We start from the raw sequence: 19,302 nt of genomic DNA on the forward strand, positions 1-19,302 counted from the left end.
TACCAGAGAAGAATGGGCTTGTGAGCACAACAATCGCGTGTGATCTGAGTTCTGGGAAAGGACCCACAGCTGTAAAATCTCTATACTCCCCTCAGCATTCCAGATGCCAAAATGCCTGAAACTCTCTCATTACAAGTTTATTCCTCTCCTCCGTAGAAACGCTCTTATGCAACCCCCTTGGCAGGAATGATCTTTTAAATAATCAGACCACTCCTTATCCTCTGCAGAAATCTTATGTACACCTTGGCAGGAGTGACATTTTAAATAATCAGATGGATTTTCACATAATAGGAGGAGATTACTCTGGCATGAAGAAAAAAGGCCCCTGGAGGAAGAGAATCGTGGGTGGTTGTAAAGACTGTGTGAGTGAGACTTTAGCAGAAATGCTAGTTGGGAGATGCCTGAACAGTTAGCAACACTTACTAAGAACCCACGTGATGCAGATTGCTATACAAGATTTACCAAATCTGTAGATTTACCAAAAAACACACAACTTGGTCTATGAACCCCCCAATCTTCAACTGTAATAGGGAAATAGAAGAGACATAAGTCACTATCACTATCTTTGGAATTTTGGGATGTTTTCCAGGCATTTAGTGAGCTCTTTCTCTCCTTTTATAAAAAATTAACTTGTACAATGTAGGGTATAGTGTGATAAGAGAAGAAAAGTTACAGAAAACAACAGATAAGGAAACAGGAATAACATTTTGCCTTTCCCCAGCCCACTGAACTCTCTGCTCTGCCTGGATTGCTGAGATTCTTTCCCTGCCTCAGAAGCCTGGGCCTGAATTTTTGGTCCAGTATCACCTTCCCCAGTCTCCATCTGAAGAATGTTTCTCCTGAGACCTGTCCCACCCTATCCAGTTTTTATTAAATAAAAACTGAAAGCTCATTGTCTCTAAGGAAACCACCTACCAGCACATTTATGAACCTGGACAGACTGATAAAGGAAAGTGGTTAGAAACATCCTTTCTTTCAAATTACAGGCAGACCTTGAAGATCATGCAGGTTCGGCTCCAGAGCATTGCAATAAAGCTAATATCGCAATCAAGTGAGTCACACAAATTTTCTGGTTTGCCAGTGCATATAACAGTTTACACTCTACTGTAGTCTATTAAGTGGCAATAGCATTATGTCTTAAAAAACTGTACATACCTTAATTTAAAAATGCTTTATTGGGCTTCCCTGGTAGTGCAGTGGTTAAGAATCCGCCTGCCAGTGCACGGGACATGGGTTTGAGCCCTGGTCCGGGAAGATCCCACATGCCTAGGAGCAACTAAGCCCGTGTGCCACAACCACTGAGCCTGCGCTCTAGAGCCCGCAAGCCACAACTACTGAGCCCACGTGCCACCACTACTGAAGACCGCACGCCTAGAGTCCGTGCTCTGCAACAAGAGAAGCCACTGCAGTGAGAAGCCCGTGCACCGTAACAAAGAGTAGCCCCCCTCTCGCCGCAGCTAAAGAAAGCCTGCGCAGCAACGAAGACCCAACGCAGCCAAAAAATAGATAAATAAAAATAAAGTTCCCTTTAAAAAAATTTTTTTTTAAATGTTTTATTGCTAAACAATGCTAACCATCATCTGAGCCTTTGGCAAGTCATAGTAGCAACATCAAAGATCACTAATCACAGAGCACCGTAACAGATATAATAATAATGAAAAAGTCTGAGATATTTCAAGAATTACCAAAATATGACACAGAGACATGAAGTGAGTGAATGCTGTTGGGAAAGCGGTACTGACAGCCTTGTGACGGGGTTGCCACAAACCTTCAGTTTGTAAAACATGCAGTATCTGAGAAGTGAGGTCTTTGTGTAATAGATTAAGAATAGTCTTGTGGACTTAAAAGGTCTGCTTTCAGGGAATTCCCTGGCGGTCCAGTGGTTAGGACTCGGTGCTTTCACCACCGTAGGCCCAGGTTCGATCCCTGGTTGGGGAACTAAGATCCTGCGAGCTGCAGCCCTGCGGCCAAAAACAAAAAACAAAAAAACTGTCCTGCTTTCAGTATTTAACTCATGGATAATTTTAATAACAGAATGACCAGGTTAGGTAACTGAGGGGAGGTAGTACCATAGGAGGCTGTTCAGGGCCTAATTTTGAACAGGTCTGCAGATGATACTCTTCATAACACATACAGAAAGAATGTTTTTCAGATCCCCTGCAGAGTGATATGAGATCTCTTTTACTTTTAAATTTATATTTTTCTGATGTAAGCTATTATATATAGAATGGAAAAACAACAAGGTCCTATGTATAGCACAGAGAACTATATTCAATATCCTATGATAAACCATAATGGAAAAGAATATGAAAAAAAAAGAATGTATATATATGTATAACTGAATCACTTTGCTGTATAGCAGAAATTAACATTGTAAATCAACTATAAAAAAATTCATATTCTTCTATACTGGGGAAAAAAGAATCAAGCAGTGGACCTTAAGTATTACTTTTCATGTAAAAAAAAAATTTTTTTTAAAGCTTACCGCAAATAGATAACCACTTATTTTACATGTGTATAGGATTATCTCAGTGTGTGTTTGCATCCAGATGTTAAATAACATCAAAGCTTCTCCATGTCACATGGTACTTCAGCTGCCATCCTGCCAAGAGTGGGCCTTCAGCCATGTATTCAGCACATATTTATTGAAAGCCTAATACATGCCAGATACTGTGCTAGAGGATGAGGTACAGGGTGGGCCCTGTTATAAGTAGGGCACACCCTCTCCTGGCCACACTTTTCCCATCCTAAGAGGATTTCTAGATCTTTCTCTTCATCTCTAACACAGACCTGTCTTCTCTAAACCATGCACAATGTTCTCTAGTCTTCTTTCCTATAACTGTCAGATTAAAACCTGTTAAACACTGCCAGATTAAAAGATGCCTAAATCCCCTCAAGCCAAAGCTTATTTCCATCGCCAACCCCAGCTGACTCCTTACATATATAAGTAAACAATACATAAAAACACTATGTCTCATCAAAATGCAGTTGCAGAGCACTAATAATTTACAACTTTGAAGGATTAAATACCTAACATACATTGGAAAACTGGATAAAGATTCAATAATAACAAAGTAGAAAATTAGGAACAGAGAAAAGTTTCTCCATTCAGAGACATCTGTCAACAACTGAAAGGAATACTTAGGAGAAATGGCATATACTTTTACAAGTAAGGAACATTAAAAAAAAAATAATTTTAGAAAAACTTCAATTTTCCATGACTGCTGAAGCAAAGTACACTTTGTTTTTTCAGTCTTTAATAAAGTGACAAGCTGCTTCAACCTTAAGCATGAAATAAATTAATCAAAGTAAACTTTAGCTTTTTTTGTCGTGTGTTGAATTTCTCTATTCTCCAATCCCCAACTTTCTACAAAGGAAAACATGAAAAAGAACTTTGAAATGCATTGCAAAACATGTAAACACCTCCCGTTAGCACCACTGTTGCCAGCTGCTTAAATCCAGTATAACCACATATTGAAAAAAGGTTTGGTTCTTTTTTCCTCCTATTATCAGGGATATTAGGATTTAAAACACTGTATAGCACCCAACCATCACAGGAGAAACACAAAATGTGTGAAAAAAGAAAAGAAAGGATTTAAATTAAGGTCTATATCTTTTTTTCCCCCTTTTTTGGCCATGTCATGCAGCATGCAGGATCTTAGTTCCCCAACCAGGGACTGACCCCACACCCCCTACAGTGGATGCGCGGATTCTTAACCACTGGGCCACGGTCTATAGTCTGTATCTATAGATATAGTCCCAAGGTCTGTATCTTAACAGCTGAAATGACACATACACAGATGGCTTAGAAAGGGGGTAAATGATACTGAGAAGGCAACTTAGGCTTCTGAAATCCCACAAAAGTTTTTTAAGTGAGCAAGTATATTCCAAGAACATTAATGTACCAGAAAACGTACTGAGTTCATTTATGAACATAAATCAAACGGTCTTAACATAAGCAGAGAACAAGGAAGACTAAACCAAGTCACCCAAGGCCACATGCATTTCCGTTTCTCTACTATGAAGCATTCTCACTGGAGCACTTAGACTAGTGTGCTGCTTAGCCCTTTGACGTAGGAGAAGGGTAAATGGTTTTTGCTTTTGTTATCACGTGCAGTAATTAGAAACGTGGGTTCTTTGGCAGAGGAACAACAGACCTATAATTATTTAAACTTGTAGATTTTTTTAAAATGTGTTTCTACTGCACATATGTAAGAGAGCACTTAAAATCTTACCACCAAATACCCTATCTCTTTTCCCCATCTGTTGTGACTTAATGGGAAATGGTGATGAAACACCAGAAACATAATCGGTGAGGCCACGAATGACAAATATTTGTCCATCTGCCCATCCAGGGAAAGTAATTCAGTTTACATAGTGTCCAAAAAAATGCTTTTAACAATTTTCTTGAACCCAAGAGTTTTGGCCTCAGGTTATTCCTCATCTAGACAATCTCAGAGCACTTGCAAGGACTCGAACCTATTATTCTCAGACTTATCTGAGTTATTTCCTGGCATCCAAACTGGAATTATGGCCCTCAAATTAGAATAAGCCCTATTTCTAGTCAACCACCAGGATGAACATTTTCTGAAATGCCAATGTCTATATTTCTAAGGTATAGAGAGCACGCAGGCATTATTAGTTTTCTTATCTGTTGTCCTTTAATGTTAGCAAAGGGCCCCCCCAAAAAATCATACTTTGAGAACACTGTTTCTTCATAAGACATAAAACTTAAGCCTGTAATCATTTTCTTGCTGTTGCATAAACCAAAGGTGTACAAATGCATCAGATGCTCTCAAGTGAAAAAATTTTAATCTAACAAGTATCTAAAAACCCACTAGATATCATTTCCAAGGTAGTTTCAGTCTCATGATCAGTACAGAATGCTCAGTATGACAATCTATCTATAAAATGGACCTATCTCCCTAACTGCTGCTGAAAGCTCTGTCTGCTGTAGATTATAAGAGTTTACATACCACTTTGAATTATAAAACTATCGTATTACCTTCTCCTTCTTTGGTAATATAAATGCACCAACCACTGGGCAATAAAAGGCCATATGATAGCAAAGATTAATGCACCAGGAGACATCTCGAAGGGCCACCAAGATGGTCTCTGAGAAAATAAAATAAGCTGGTCACCAATCTATTACATATTGCATATATAAATTTAAAAAACACACCATAATTTTGAAACTATATAACTAATAATAGATCTCACTCCTGCTAAAGGGAGGGAGATAATTTTAGAGTGTAATTCAGTAAGTAGACTTTCAGAAGTACTTCAGACTTAGTACAAAACAAATATATTTTAAACTTCAAAGTTCTAAAGGGTAGATTTCATTTGGAATACTTTAAGGACATCATATAATCTAAATTTACTGTAACTTATTTGAAACCCTGGCACTTAGATTTAAGATAAGAATTTCTTACCGGTGAAGGGGGCTGATTACCAGTCTGTAATGCTGATGATTTTGCCTATCAACACAAATGAAACTGATTTAGCTTTGACAAAAAGAAAAAAAAAATACAGTAATTTTTTCTATTTCCTATCTTTTTTTTTTTAAAAAAGGGTGAAATATTGGATTACTCTCGATTTTTCTGCTAACTATGCTTTGATTATCCCAAAACTCACAGTGACCAAATTAAAAGTCCCTAAAATTGCTAGCCAAATAATTATCTCTGACATTTTATAGTTCAAATAATATAAAATTATCCAAATAAAACCTCAAATTAATCTGAACCATTACTTCTTTTACATTCTTATTAAATTACTTACTCAACATTTCTTATTAATTCCTTGATTTCCATATAAACTACCAACTTACAAACACATTTGAGAACTATAGCCTTGATTATTAAAACTGTAAAAGTGTAAAGATTATGTGAACAATATCCAAATATCTGTTTTGGAGATTCATGATAAGCTATAGCAAACCATAGTGGAGGTCAAATCATAACTCTACATTTCCCTCCGGCTTGAAAGTTTTGATCCTAAAACTAATTTACAGTAAAGAATGGGTAAGTTAGTGTATTACCTCCACAGCATTTTAAAAAGAGATCAAGATAGAAGACAACGCTTACTACAAAAGGATAGCCCTTCTATGGTGAACCCTAGGACATTAGCTGTGGTCTCTATTAGTGCCACAAACGGCACTGTTCAACACTTCTTATTCTTCTCGTGTTCTTCTCCCTGTCTCCAACATGGTACTGCTAATTTTAAATGCTGAAAAATTCCAATTATTTTTAGTGGTATTTGGCTTTTGGGTCAGTCTTTTCTGAAATAATATTTTCAAAAGTAGATCCTTTTAAAAACCATTAAACTCCATTGATGTGTGTAAATCAGATTTTTTTTTAATCTAACAGCAAATATTTATTATGCCCCCTCCTTGGAACAAGGCTCTGTCCTTTAGCAGCAGTAAATAAAATAGTATATATATAGTCCCTACAATCACGGTGTTTATAGTCTAGCAAGAAAGACAGATATTAAATGCACACACCAAAAAATCACACATTTAACAAGAAAAAGCATTTTGTAAACTGTTACTGTTTAGCATTTTGTGGATCCAGAATTTGTCTCTTTCTTAGCAAAACATTCAAATCAGTGTATTTGAATATTCTTCTCATTGGAACACACCATATACCTCTTGATAAAACATAATCTGAGCCTGGTTCCCTAAACATATTATCTTACTTAACTGCTAAAATAAGCTTTGGGTATCATTTGTATGGTTCATTTAAATCAGATTAACACAGATTCCAATTACACACTGTTTGATGGGATCAACAGCAGATGAAGACAAGACAAATGAGGAAGGCTACCTGCGATGCTGTCAGTGTCTCCAGTTTGTGGAGTCTCTGAAGGACATTCTGCATGTCCTCCTGCAGGCGCATGAGCACGAGAGCGATCTGCTCGTTGAGGCTGCCCCTCGACCCTCTGTCTGAACCCCAGCGTTCCCCATCACCTCCACTTCCCACTTGCCGACCTTTGCTTCCTTCGCTCAAATGTTGCATCCTGTGCCCTATTTTAAGAGAGCAAAATAAGTTAGTTTTAATCACTCTTAGAAAAGTAGAAATGGTGGGGTGTTTTTTGTGGGTTTTTTTTTCATTTTTCCTCTATTTCTTTGAGATCTAAATCTCCAAAGTGGAGTGGAAGCAATCAGGAAGTACACAAAATAAACTATTAAAATCAAAGAAGTTGACATAGGTATAAACTTCTATTTATAGTCTTAATTTTTTTTTTTGCTAAGGTTTTATAATGTACCTAATATACTAGTACATGACTCAATGTATATAATACACAAATAATACACATATTTGGGGTACATTCTTAAAAATTCTTTACTAATACAGTAACAAGATTGAAAAAATATGAGGCTGTTTCTTTGGAGTATTAAAAGCTACACTAAATAGCCATGTTTTCCTATTTGATCACTGTAAGCCTCCCAAAAGGTTTTTAAATGGTTTTTCTTATAAATTCCATTAAACTTATAGTGAAATCTCACTACTATTAACATTTTGTTGTCTATCCATATGTTCTTTTTTCTACGCGTATATTTACAGAATTGGCATTACCCCTTATACGTGATTTTGTGTCCTACTTTTAAAAAATATTATGAACATTTACGTGCATCATTAAATTTTACTCCAATTCCAAAAACACTGAAACAGCTATATGAATTCACTAGTAAGACCATGAAATAATTTACTCAATCATTTTGCACTTTTAGATAGTTAGGGTGACTCCAAATTTTTGCGATTACAAATAACATTGCAATGAATGTCTTTGTATATAAATTCTTGTCCAAATTTCTGTTGATTTCTTTAGGTCAGACAAATTCAAATAAGAATTCCTGGGTGAAAGGATAACAATTTTGTCGTGGTTCTTAATGAGTGTTGCCAAGTTATTTTTCACAAAGGCTGAAACAGTTTTTTGTTTGTTTGTTTGTTTGGCCTCGCCATGTGGCATGCAGGATCCTAGTTCCCCAAACAGGGATCGACCCTGTGCTCCCTGTATTGGGAGCGCAGAGTCCTAACCACTGGACCACCAGGGACGTCCGAAACAGTTTTATATTGTAGTGTGTAAAAGGTACTACTATGTTACCTTACCCTTGCAGAAATGGAATATCACAAGTTTTACATGCTTGCTAATATAATACGTAAGTTTTGTTTTAAATAACAGAAAATTGTCTACCTCATTGCCCTTTGGCATCATGGAACCCTACAGAAGCAGGATTCCCAAAACTGAACTTGCATCAAGCAGTGTTTGGGGCTGTAAGAGAAATGGAATTGGAGCCATCTGCCAAGTTAAACCCCAAAGAGTACACTGAAATGCTCAATGCCATCTTCAAGAAGACCTCTACTCTTGTATCGAAAGGAAGTAAAATTTGAAGTGGTCATTCCTGAACTCAGCTATTAGTCTGGAATTTACACAGAAAAAAAAAAGTGCGAAGTCGAATTTGAGGCTTAGTTTTTTCCTGCATCCTTAAGAGCTTGACATATTCTGTGATGGTCTATCAGTGGGTACTGATGGTGCCAGAGAACTACTGCTGTCTCTGCTCACTTTACTACATCCTTTGTAATACTCAGCGTTCAAACCGCCTTCACAAAGACAGGAGTATCAGCCCATCCCCCTGTACGGGCCCCTGTGATTTCTGGGAGCCGTAGAGAGCTGTAGGTGGGTAAAGTCAGATTTTAAACAGGAAGCGTTTCATATAAACAATTTTGTTAAATTACCTAAAGAAAGAAACCTGAATCCAAGGTTCTAGTAATACGTTGTGACCTTTTTCTTAACTAAATATTCACAAATTTGTATTTTTTCTTGTAAAGAGGGGCCCTCTGCCCAAACTGTATAAGCTGCCTTTCTTGAATAAATGAATGACTTGCATTTCTGCCATGTCAATTCTCTTCTTTACTGTTTCTAATGTATTTATAAGTTATATAACTATTACTTATGCCTCCAATTTTCCCCCTACCTATGCAATTTCCTTTTTTTAGGCCTTATCATCTCTGCTTCGATCTCCTATTTGTAAGTGTTTATATTCTTTTTTATTGAGTGAGGAATACTGGTTATCTAAAATGTTCTGTTTTCTGGCATATATATTCTTCCAAAACAGATCTTTTGTTTGCATCCTAAGCGCCTTTCCCCCTCTCCACTCTCCTTTTTATTTTTTCCTTGTCTGTAGGATTTCTACATAGTTCCCAGGTCAGTTTTTGTCAGCTTGTTTATCTATGACACAGGCAACTTTATCAATCTACCTAAATAGAGTGGGTTTCCTGCCACGTTGACATTGCCCTACTGGTATGTCGCCCCAGACCTGACCTTGTAGGCTTGATATCATTAGTGTCTGTTGCTTCTACATTAGGCTCTTCTGAGCGGGACTAGAGGTAGGGGCTGAGGTAATGGGGGAATTGTTTTCTATTCTCTTCCTTTGAACATTGTGAAATGCCCTGTGTTGGGGATTTTTCCTGGATCAGCGATATATATATATATATTCAATGACATATATTCAAATGACAGATGGCCTTATATTTCAGATCATTCCTCCATATAAGAGGCCAGATGGCCTTTGGCAGTGACAGAGAATTATCACTGAGCAATTATCTCCCCCTGCCGCCCTCAGTGTCCTCAAGGTCAGAACTAGAAGAGGGAGGTCATGTCTGAAAGCAAACCCCAGTTTCTTCTAGCTCTGGCTGTGGTTCTGCTTGTCCCCAGGGGAAGGAGATGGGAGGGTATGTGAAATTCGGTGAACTGGACACTAGGCTACCCAATCCTCCCTGTATCTTCTCTTTTTTTTAAGCCTCTGTGACAAGAGGTGATTAGTTCCACCAGATTATGCCCCATTCTCCAGCCTCCTTCTCAACCAGAGGTGGAAGAGAAAAATAATAACAAGTCTTGCACTCATTCTGGCTGTGTGTCCAAAAGAGTTCCAGAAGGATACTCTGAGTCCTCACCCTCGAGCCACTATGGCTTCCAGTCTGCTTCCCACTAAATTGAGAGGTTTTTTTCAAAATTTCATTGACTCACCTTCATTCTCACTGTTTCTATAGAGAACAGAACTTCCTATCTATTCTAGTTTCTTTCTAATTGTCCTGTCTCTCTGATACTTTGCAAAGTTTATGGTACGAGGATGAGTCCCTTATCTAGTTGCTGTTGCCATATACCTTGATATTATTTTCTTCTTTTTTATTCATTTAATTAGGTTGAGGGCGGGACATGTTATGACCATCATACACTTGACTATCTTACCCTAGGGGTCCCCAGAGCCTGCTTTTTCCCTACTGCTTTATAATATGCTATCAAGATTTATTAACCTATCCTATATTCAGAACACATAAAAGTCCTGACAAAAGGAATGCGTGTAAAAGTGTAAGGATATTAAAAGAATATAGTATTCCACTAATTAAAGTTAAATGTGAATTATTAGGAAATACTCCCCAAAAGCACTGTTTTTTTCCTTTAGGTTGAATTTTGAATGAAGGGATAGTCAAATATCAACAAAGAAGAGACAAAAGACTATGCCAAATGATAGGAAAGACATAGACATGGAAGGGGCAAGCCGGTGGTGGGAGTGGGAAGATTTTCTTTACTTATTTGAGGTAGATGCTAAAAAGGAGAGTGATGAAAACATGAGGATGATAACGTCAGGAAGAGCAAAGGACAGGTCGAATCAAGTTCCATGTGAAGGTGAGGAGTGTAGGCTTTATAGGAAGACCTATATATATATAGGCATATATACAGACAAAAAACACTGTATATTCTTCAATAGGAAGAATGTGTCTTAGTAAAAAAAAAAAACAGAGAGATTATCCTGATCACTTTGAGTATGTATTCAATTAGAAAATAAGAACAGTCATACAAGCTTAAGAGGTTTCTGAATCAGTGAAAAATGAAAAGCTTGGCCTGGCTATCAAATTGGAAAGGAAGACATTAGAGAGAATGAATTACAGGTTTATCTGATGGACCAAATGTAGAAAGGGGGAGACAATGGTGACAATAAATAAGAAATACAGTCCAAAGTTTCTTGCCTGGGTGTCATAAGGGTAACAAAGAAAAATTTAGCATCTAGAATTATCAGGTTCCATAGGTATCATGGTACACAGGTTGATAACTATCAATTAGATTTACCAAATTAATTATGTTAGTAAGGTTCTCATTATCCTTAGTTATGTTTTTGTCCTTATACTCTCATATAGACCAAAAGAAGTACATTAAAGTCTCCTGAATATTAATATGATTTTCCCTATTTCTCCTTATATCATCTGCAGATTTTGCTTTTTGAAGTGTTGATGTTATATAAGATATTAACAATTTTAAGTCTCTACTGCACACCTTAACATTACAAGTGGCCCTCTTTATCTTAATACTTTTTGTCCTGAAATTAATCTTCCCTGATATCAAGATTACTAACCTTGTTTTATTTTAATGTGCATTTGTGTGAGATACCTTTGCCTATACTTTAATTTTTTACTTTCTGAATATGCCTCTTGTAGACTACAGCATGAAGTTATGCTTTGTTTTGTGAACCAATCCAAATACCTTCTTCTTTAAGTAGGTGAGTAGAGCCTGTTTACTTGTACTGCTTTCACAAATGCATTTGATCTTAAGTCTTTTATATTATGCATTGTTTTATGAGTTTTAAAAAATATTTTACTACATGGTTTGTTTTCACTGCTTTTTTAAAAATGTGTATTTTTTTCTGATAAATTAGAAAGGTTTCTTTTTGTTCAAATGGCTATTTTGACAGTACCTATTGATTCTTTACTATAAACAACTGTAAATTAATATTCCTACTTTTCTTCCCCACTCAACTCTTTATTACCTGATCACATTAATATTCTTAATGTTTCCCTCTGTACTGTTAAATGTTCTTTTATCTCTATTACTTGATTTATCAGCTTGAAATGATGTCTTTTGACTTAAGCGGGGAAATGGGAAACAATAAGGAATTCAGATTTTCACCTATAGTAGGAAAAAAGCAGCAGCACAGCTGGAGCAATCAGTAAGTGAGTGTTCAAGGAGGTGATACAACATAAATTTGGCTACCTTAAAAAACTGCATAAAAGATGTGGAAATAGACATGTTTTCTCCCACACCTTCAAAGAATACACTGCTATGCCCTGTAGAGTCAAAGGAGAGAACCAGACATAAAGGAAAATGGTCAGATGTTCCGCGAGGATAACTTTCAACATTCCCTTTGCAGAGGGACAGTCCTGGTGCCTCTCCTATCTAGAACCTCCCCATTTCATTAATTCGTTTATAAAGACAGTGAGAACAAAAAACAAGCGCTACACACCTCTCCCTCTCCTGATGTTAGAGAATTCCTCACTTTCTCCAGCCTGTTTCTCACGGTGCGGCGCTCCACTGTTACTCCCGCCATCCTCTCCTCCATGCTTTACTTCACCTTTGCCTTCCACTGCTGCCGCCTGTGTGTCCCCCCTGTTGCCATTCCCAGGAGATACTTGAACATCTTCAGGAAAACCAGAACTTTCCAAGGGCTGACTGGGATTACCACCCAAGTAATAGCGAAATGGTCCATTGTTTGACGTAAAGCTATCTAAAGACTACAAATGTAAAGCACGTAGTTATACACCACAAAGTTTCCATGACAATCGAAGAATGACTGGTTTTATAAAGCGGTATTTTTGTAATGTTATTATAGAAAATATTATTTTTCTAAAAAATGTCTTCAATTCATATTCTGCCTCCCATCTGTAGGGGAGAAATGGGATAGAGACGATTTATATACAAGCAAAGAACTGAGATGTTTGGCAGTGAACTGTGCTCGTGACTCAGTCATTCATCCAAGAAACATTTAAATATCCAGAGTTACTGTATTCAAAAAGCACTGTCACAACACTGTAAATCAACTATGCTTCAATAAAATAAAAAAATAAATTTTAAAATTTTTAAATTAATTTAATTTTAAAATAAAAAATAAAACAAAATAAATTTTAAAAATTTAAAAAGCACTGTGTTAGAACAGGGGTGGGGAAAGACCAGGGGGAGGATGTAAAAACAACGAACATAAATAAAGCCGTCAAAACCACCCTGATCGTTATCAGAAAAAGTTGTCCAAGAGAAAAAAAAAAAATTCATGTACTTTTAATGGTTTTCCAAATGTTAGTTTTCAATACCAAATCTTAATTAACTGAAATTTGAAAAGTATTTCCACTTAAAATTTCAGTCCAATGTATTAGTCAATGTGAAGAACAGATTTATTTGTTTGAAATTATTCAATCTTCTTGACTGTTATCAATGTCTCAAACATAAGGACTAGCATAAGGAGTTCACCTTCTGCCTCCCATCCCACCTCTCTCAGAATATTTATAAAGGTAAATACATTATAAATTATAATATTTAAACATTTTTGAATATTCAGGAATTTTATGTATTTTTTAATTCACAAAAAAAACAAAATACAAACATTTAAACATGTTAGAGGTATGTTTTCAAAGTGGTGAACAGCATACACATCTGTTATTAACAGAAGTTATGCATGGAATTCTGATATATCACTTTGAAAATTTACCAATTAAAAAATGTCATTTTTACCTCTTCTTGTCCAAATTGCTCCATGGAATCACAGTAAACTTCACTGTCTGAATCACTCGTCAAATGCTGAATTGCTGAAACATCTTCAACATGATCATCATTTACATCTAAATATATACAAATGTCCGGGAAGAATAATTATTCTCTAATTGAAGACAAATGCATTTATTACATTTTCAAAATTTATCTGCCCTTTATTATTTTCATATTGGGAGATAAATTTGATTTACCATTTCATATTGGGAGATAAATTTGATTTACTTTCTTTTAACTTACCAAAATTTTAAATTTAGTCAGTAATTTTTATGTAAAAAGATTACAAAGTATTTATCATGGAATTATAAAAAGACACTGTCCAGATCAAACTTATAAAAACCTAATAACTTTATAAGAAAAAACTGACTACCGGCTAGGACCCTAAATTTGGGATGCAACTGTGCACATTTGGTTGTTATATTAAGAAATGGTACTTCTTGGTTTCTCTAGTGAATTACAGCAATGTCAATAATTCACTGTATACACACTATAGGCTCACTCCTAGAACCGTAACTTACCCTTATTTTGCTGACCTGAGAACAAAAGTATCATCTAATTAGAGATGTGAGTTAAAAGAAACATCAGTAATAAAAGTAAAAATTTCAAAGATTTTATTTTAAAATTCCATACAAAAACACAATAAAAAATATTTCAAGAAAAATATAAAAGCCTTGGCCCTATTTTGGTCTTTCAAAGCTATAAACCCTTATAATATTAATAAACCTTAAGATGTTACTGAATAGAGGTTTTTAAAATTCTCAACAGCTCCTAAATATCCTAAAATTATTACAAGAATATATTATTCATAGGAAAGAAGCCAGAGAAACAACTTTGATGGGACAGTACCTTGGTGAACGCAGACAGCAGTTTTTTCAGTTTGCTCCAAGTTTTGATCTACAGATTTTACTGTCTCAGCGCCTCTGCCATTCAGGGAAGGACTGGCATGAATGTCGTTCTGTACACCCTGAACAAAGCTGTCTTTTTCATAGCCATTAGTGACAACGATTTCCAAGTTCTTATGGTCTGCAGATTTCTTCATCATTTTCTTATCTTTTATGTGAAAATGGAGAGATTCATAAAAATTCACTGTAGGAAAACTTCTGTACACTATGTTCTAATATCAGGTAGTCATTTCCCCAGCCTATCATAATCCATTTGAAGGGCTTCCTATGTGGATCAGAGAGATGGGGTGGGTGCTCCTTAAAAAGGGGTTAATTATATGCTGAGAGCTCACCCAAACTGTGCTGGTTTCAAAACTGCTTCAGTTCCCTGTGAATCTTCTAGAACCCCTTTTAAGAGATAAATCTCTTGAGGTCTTTTCACTCTTTCGGGCATAGGCAAATTGCTCTATGAGACCCAGCCATATATAGGTCTACATAGCCAATAAAAAGAGCCTTCAAAGAAGGTATTATTTGTCAGCCTTTACTGGAAAGTGAAGGCAAAACTAAGCTGTATGGTTTGTTTTAGTGTCTTTCTGCCTCCCCTTTCTAAACTAGTCTCCCCAAGAATCACTGGTACTCTTACTCACAAGGCCCCCCTAATGCAGTACCCCACGATTCCAATGTTCCCTCTTCATCAGAATCTCTGCCTGTATCCTAGTCTCTGGAATCCATGCCATTCTTGACAAGATATTGAGAATTTAACTTGTCTCCTCTCCTTGGTAACATATGCATATTCATATTGGAAACAATACCTTAAATGAATACATTTCTAATGCAGCATTTCAGGCATTACATCTAGAGGAGTGGCCTATCCTCGTTTGCCTTCAATTAACGTCAATCCATCTATGCTTAAGGTTGGCTGTCCTTGAACTCTGTAGTAGAGCCTCTTGGTCCACAACAAACCTGGTTATAAGGTCAACAGCCCACATCCCTCCACGTGCCCTAATCACACACAATGCCAAATAAGTCCAAACCTCTCCATAGCCTTTCGCCTTAGTTAATGTAGAGTGATTAGCTCATAACTCAAAGATTACCGTTATCACTTTGTTCTGCTCCTTTCACGCCTTCCTGGGCCTCTTCTTCCTCAGATTCAGCTCCACTATCATTGCTTTCAGCTTTACCATTAAGAGTTTTGGCATTTGGTGTAGAAGTTAGAACATTACCAAGATCTAAAATATGAAATGACCATTTAATCTATAATGCTATAGCACACAATCATGTTGTAATTTAAAAATAATACTGTAATTCACAAATAACTAATAAAATAATCTTGAAGTAAAAAGTTAGAATTTTAACATATAATGAACAGAATTATTTTCTTTCACAGTAAATATATGTACATTACATTAATTCCTCCAGTTATCAGTTCACAACAAAATGATAAAGCTATCTTAAATCCTTTCTGAACAAGGCAGTGGATAAATTATTTTTAAGGTAACATTGATCAAAATGTAAAGTTAAGAGATGAATGATCTTTAATACACAGTAAATGAAGAGACAGTTGCTATAGGCTAGCATGCTGAAAACATAAATAGCTTTGGCCCTAAAAGCAATCTTATCAATATTATAGTTGGACTACATTAAAAAGTTTTTGTTTTTGTTTTTTTTTAATTTATTTATTTTATTTATTTATTTTTGGCTGCGTTGGGTCTTTGTTGCTGTGCGTGGGCTTTCTCTAGTTGCAGCAAGCGGTGGCTACTCTTCGTTGAGGTGCGTGGGCTTCTCATTACGGTGGTTTCTCGTTGCGGAGCACAGGCTCTAGGCGCGCGTGCTTCAGTAATTGTGGCACTCAGGCTTCAGTAGTTGCGGCTCACGGGCTCTAGAGTGCAGGCTCAGTAGTTGTGGTGCATGGGCTTAGTTGCTCTGCAGCATGTGGGATCTTCCCGGACCAGGGCTCGAACCCGTGTCCCCTGCATTGGCAGGTGGATTCTTAACCAGTGCGCCACCAGGGAAGCCCAGTTTTTTTTTTTTTTTTAATAGCTTTATTTATTTATTTATTTTTGGCTGTGTTGGGTCTTTGTTGCTGCGCACAGGCTTTCTCTAGTCGTGGCGAGCGGGGGCCACACTTCGTTGCAGTGCACGGGCTTCTCATTGCGGTGGCTTCTCTTTGTTGCGGAGCACGGGCTCTAGGCACACGGGCTTCAGTAGTTGTGGCTCGCGGGCTCAGTAGTTGTGGCTCACAGGCTCTAGAGCGCTGGCTCAGTAGTTGCAGTGCACGGGCTTAGTTGCTCCGCGGCATGTGGGATCCTCCCAGACCAGGGCTTGAACCTGCATGCCCTGCATTGGCAGGCGGATTCTTAACCACTGCGCCACCAGGGAAGCCACTAAAAAGTTTTTTATCCTTTTATTACCTTTAGGGCTTCAGGTGCACAACTTACATTATTATGTCTTTACAGTTAAGCTTTTTTTAAAAAAAAGCATTAGTAAATGTGATTAATCACTTAAAAAGGTAAATCGTCCTATTACCCAAAGTCATACCTTGAGAGTAAATACATGGAAGCTTCTCAAACATTAACATGGATAGGAATCACCTGAGATCTAGTTAAAAGGTAGGTTCTGAATCAGTAAGTCTGGGGTAATCTAAGATTCTGGATTGCCATAAAGCTCCCATGTGATGCCAATGCTGATGGTTAGTAAACCCCATTCTGTCATATTGGGAATTATATTTCCGTAACTCTGAGATACTGAAGGCATCCTAAGTGGCTCTTGGCCAAAAACACTGGTCTTCCTCCATAAACTTCTGGGCTTTATTTTCAATTACACAAGTCCATTTTGGAGGCTCCCATGCATCCCAAATAACATATAAAATCTCCATTCATCTTAAACAGTCAGGCCTATATTCTTATTCTTATTATATTCCCTAATTAGTAGAACTAAGGAGTAAAAATTCAACTCTATCATGGGCATTATGGTCTATTCTCTCTTAGAGAATCATGATGGCAGCATAGCTTTTGAATCTCCCTTACTCTTTCCCTGACAACCAGAAAAAAAAAAAAAAAACAACTGACAAAAAAATAAATAAAAAACAGAAACACTCACCACCCACAGACACCTTCAACAAAACAAAGCATCAGGGAATCCCCAAAACCCCCATCAAATGGAGGGTTGCAGCAAAACTACTTGACAGCATCACAGCAGCTCTGTGACGAGAGTTGCAGAAAGCACAGAGAATTACTAATAAGCCCTACTCAACATCCAAAAATCAACGTAGTACACCATATTAATAGACTAAAGGATAAAAGCCACAAGATTATCACAACGGATGCAGAAAAAGCACTTGACAAAATCCAACACTCTTTCATGAATATAACGCTGAAGAAATTGAGAATACAAGAGAATTTCCTCAATCTGATAAAGGGCATCTAAGAAAACTCACTAGAATCATACTTAATGTTAAAAGACTGAATGTTTTGTTGCTAAAATAAGGAAAAAGACAAAGATGTCTGGGCTTCCCTGGTGGCGCAGTGGTTAAGAATCTGCCTGCCAGTGCAGGGGACACGGGTTCGAGCCCTGGTCCAGGAAGATCTCACATGCAGCAGAGCAACTAAGCCCGTGTGCCACAACTACTGAGCCCGTGCGCCTAGAGCCCACGCTCCACAACAAGAGAAGCCACCGCAATAAGAAGCCCGTGCACCTCAACGAAGAGCAGCCCCTGCTCGCCACAACTAGAGAAAGCCCGCGCACAGCAACGAAGACCCAACGCAGCCAAAAATAAAATAAATTAATTTTAAAAAAAAAGGACAAAGATGTCTGCTTTTGTCATCTCTATTTAATACTGTACTGGAAGTTCTAGTTAGGGCAATCAGGCAAGAAAAATAAATTAAAGGCATCCAGACTGACAAGGAAGAAGTAAAACGATCTCTGCAGATGACATGCTCTTATACATAGAAAATCCTAAGTAATCTACAAAAAAACTATTAGAACTAATAAATGGTCAAGCAAGGTTGCAAGATACAAGATCAATATAGAAAAATTAATTGTATTTCTACAAGCTACCAACAAACAATCGAAAAATGAAATTAGAAAATTCAATTTACAATAGCAGCAAAAGAATAAAATAACCAGCAATTGAAAGAAATTAAAGAACATTTAAATAAATGGATTAGAAGACAATATTGTTGAGATGACAATACTTCCAAAAGTGATCTATGATTCATTGCAATCCCTAACAAAATTCCAGCTGGCCATTTTTGCAAAAACTGACAAGCTGATTCTGAAGTTCATAGGGACATGCAAGGAATCAAGAATAGTCAAAAATGGGAATTCCCTGGTGGTCCAGTGGTTAGGGCTCTGCACTTCCACTGCAGGGGGCATGCGTTCGATTCCTGATCAGGGAACTAAGATCCCGCAAGCCGTGTGGCATGGCCAGAAAAAAAAAAGTATAGTCAAAACAATGTTGAAAAAGAACAAAGTTGGAGAGCTTACACTTCCTGATTTCAAAACTTACTATGTATATATATTCTGAAAAAGCCCATGTGACATAGATAATCTGTTCTACTGGGCCTAAATGGCTACTTTTAACAAGACTCTTTATTTAAGAAACAAACTCAAGATTGCAAACTGTCTTGCAACTTGGCAATATCTTACAAAATTGGAAACACTCATCAAACGCCCACATCCTTTGATCCAATGATTATATTTCTAATATAATTTCTTACAGATATACTTCCACATATGTAAAGTGACATCTGTACATGGTTACTTTCAGCAGCATCTTTTGAAGATCAGAAGAGGAAACAATCTAAATTCCATTAGAGTGGTACAGGTTAAA

General features: G+C 37.0%; 2 protein-coding genes across 13 annotated transcripts in view; one reads left to right on the forward strand and one right to left on the reverse strand.

Moving 5' to 3' along the window:
• The window catches only part of MASTL (microtubule associated serine/threonine kinase like), a 75,007-nt gene that overhangs the window by 47,210 nt on the left and 8,495 nt on the right, over window positions 1-19,302 (forward strand). Inside the window, exon 12 of one of the 3 annotated variants that reach the window (XM_082385380.1) lies at window positions 11,493-11,550. In XM_082385380.1, the coding sequence (XP_082241506.1) occupies window positions 11,493-11,524 (32 nt within the window). In that variant the 3' untranslated portion in view covers window positions 11,525-11,550. Of the gene's footprint in view, window positions 1-721; window positions 3,265-11,492; window positions 12,289-19,302 lie in introns of those variants that run through there. The other 2 variants (XM_082385379.1, XM_082385374.1) reach the window with 2 other exon arrangements.
• The window catches only part of ACBD5 (acyl-CoA binding domain containing 5), a gene marked incomplete at its 3' end in the record, with an annotated part of 38,186 nt that overhangs the window by 4,263 nt on the left and 14,621 nt on the right, over window positions 1-19,302 (reverse strand). For 6 of the 10 annotated variants that reach the window (XM_082385505.1, XM_082385502.1, XM_082385504.1 and 3 more), the window contains 7 exons: window positions 15,566-15,700; window positions 14,437-14,640; window positions 13,555-13,661; window positions 12,296-12,563; window positions 6,822-7,021; window positions 5,433-5,477; window positions 5,006-5,115 (listed from right to left, as the gene is read on the reverse strand). In XM_082385505.1, coding sequence (XP_082241631.1) covers window positions 5,006-5,115; window positions 5,433-5,477; window positions 6,822-7,021; window positions 12,296-12,563; window positions 13,555-13,661; window positions 14,437-14,640; window positions 15,566-15,700 — 1,069 coding nt within the window. Of the gene's footprint in view, window positions 1-5,001; window positions 5,116-5,432; window positions 5,478-6,821; window positions 7,022-12,295; window positions 12,564-13,554; window positions 13,662-14,436; window positions 14,641-15,565; window positions 15,701-19,302 lie in introns of those variants that run through there. The other 4 variants (XM_082385506.1, XM_082385498.1, XM_082385499.1 and 1 more) reach the window with 1 other exon arrangement.

Source organism: Balaenoptera borealis (assembly GCF_965194805.1).
Source record: "Balaenoptera borealis genome assembly, chromosome: 3".
NCBI lineage: Eukaryota > Metazoa > Chordata > Mammalia > Artiodactyla > Balaenopteridae > Balaenoptera > Balaenoptera borealis.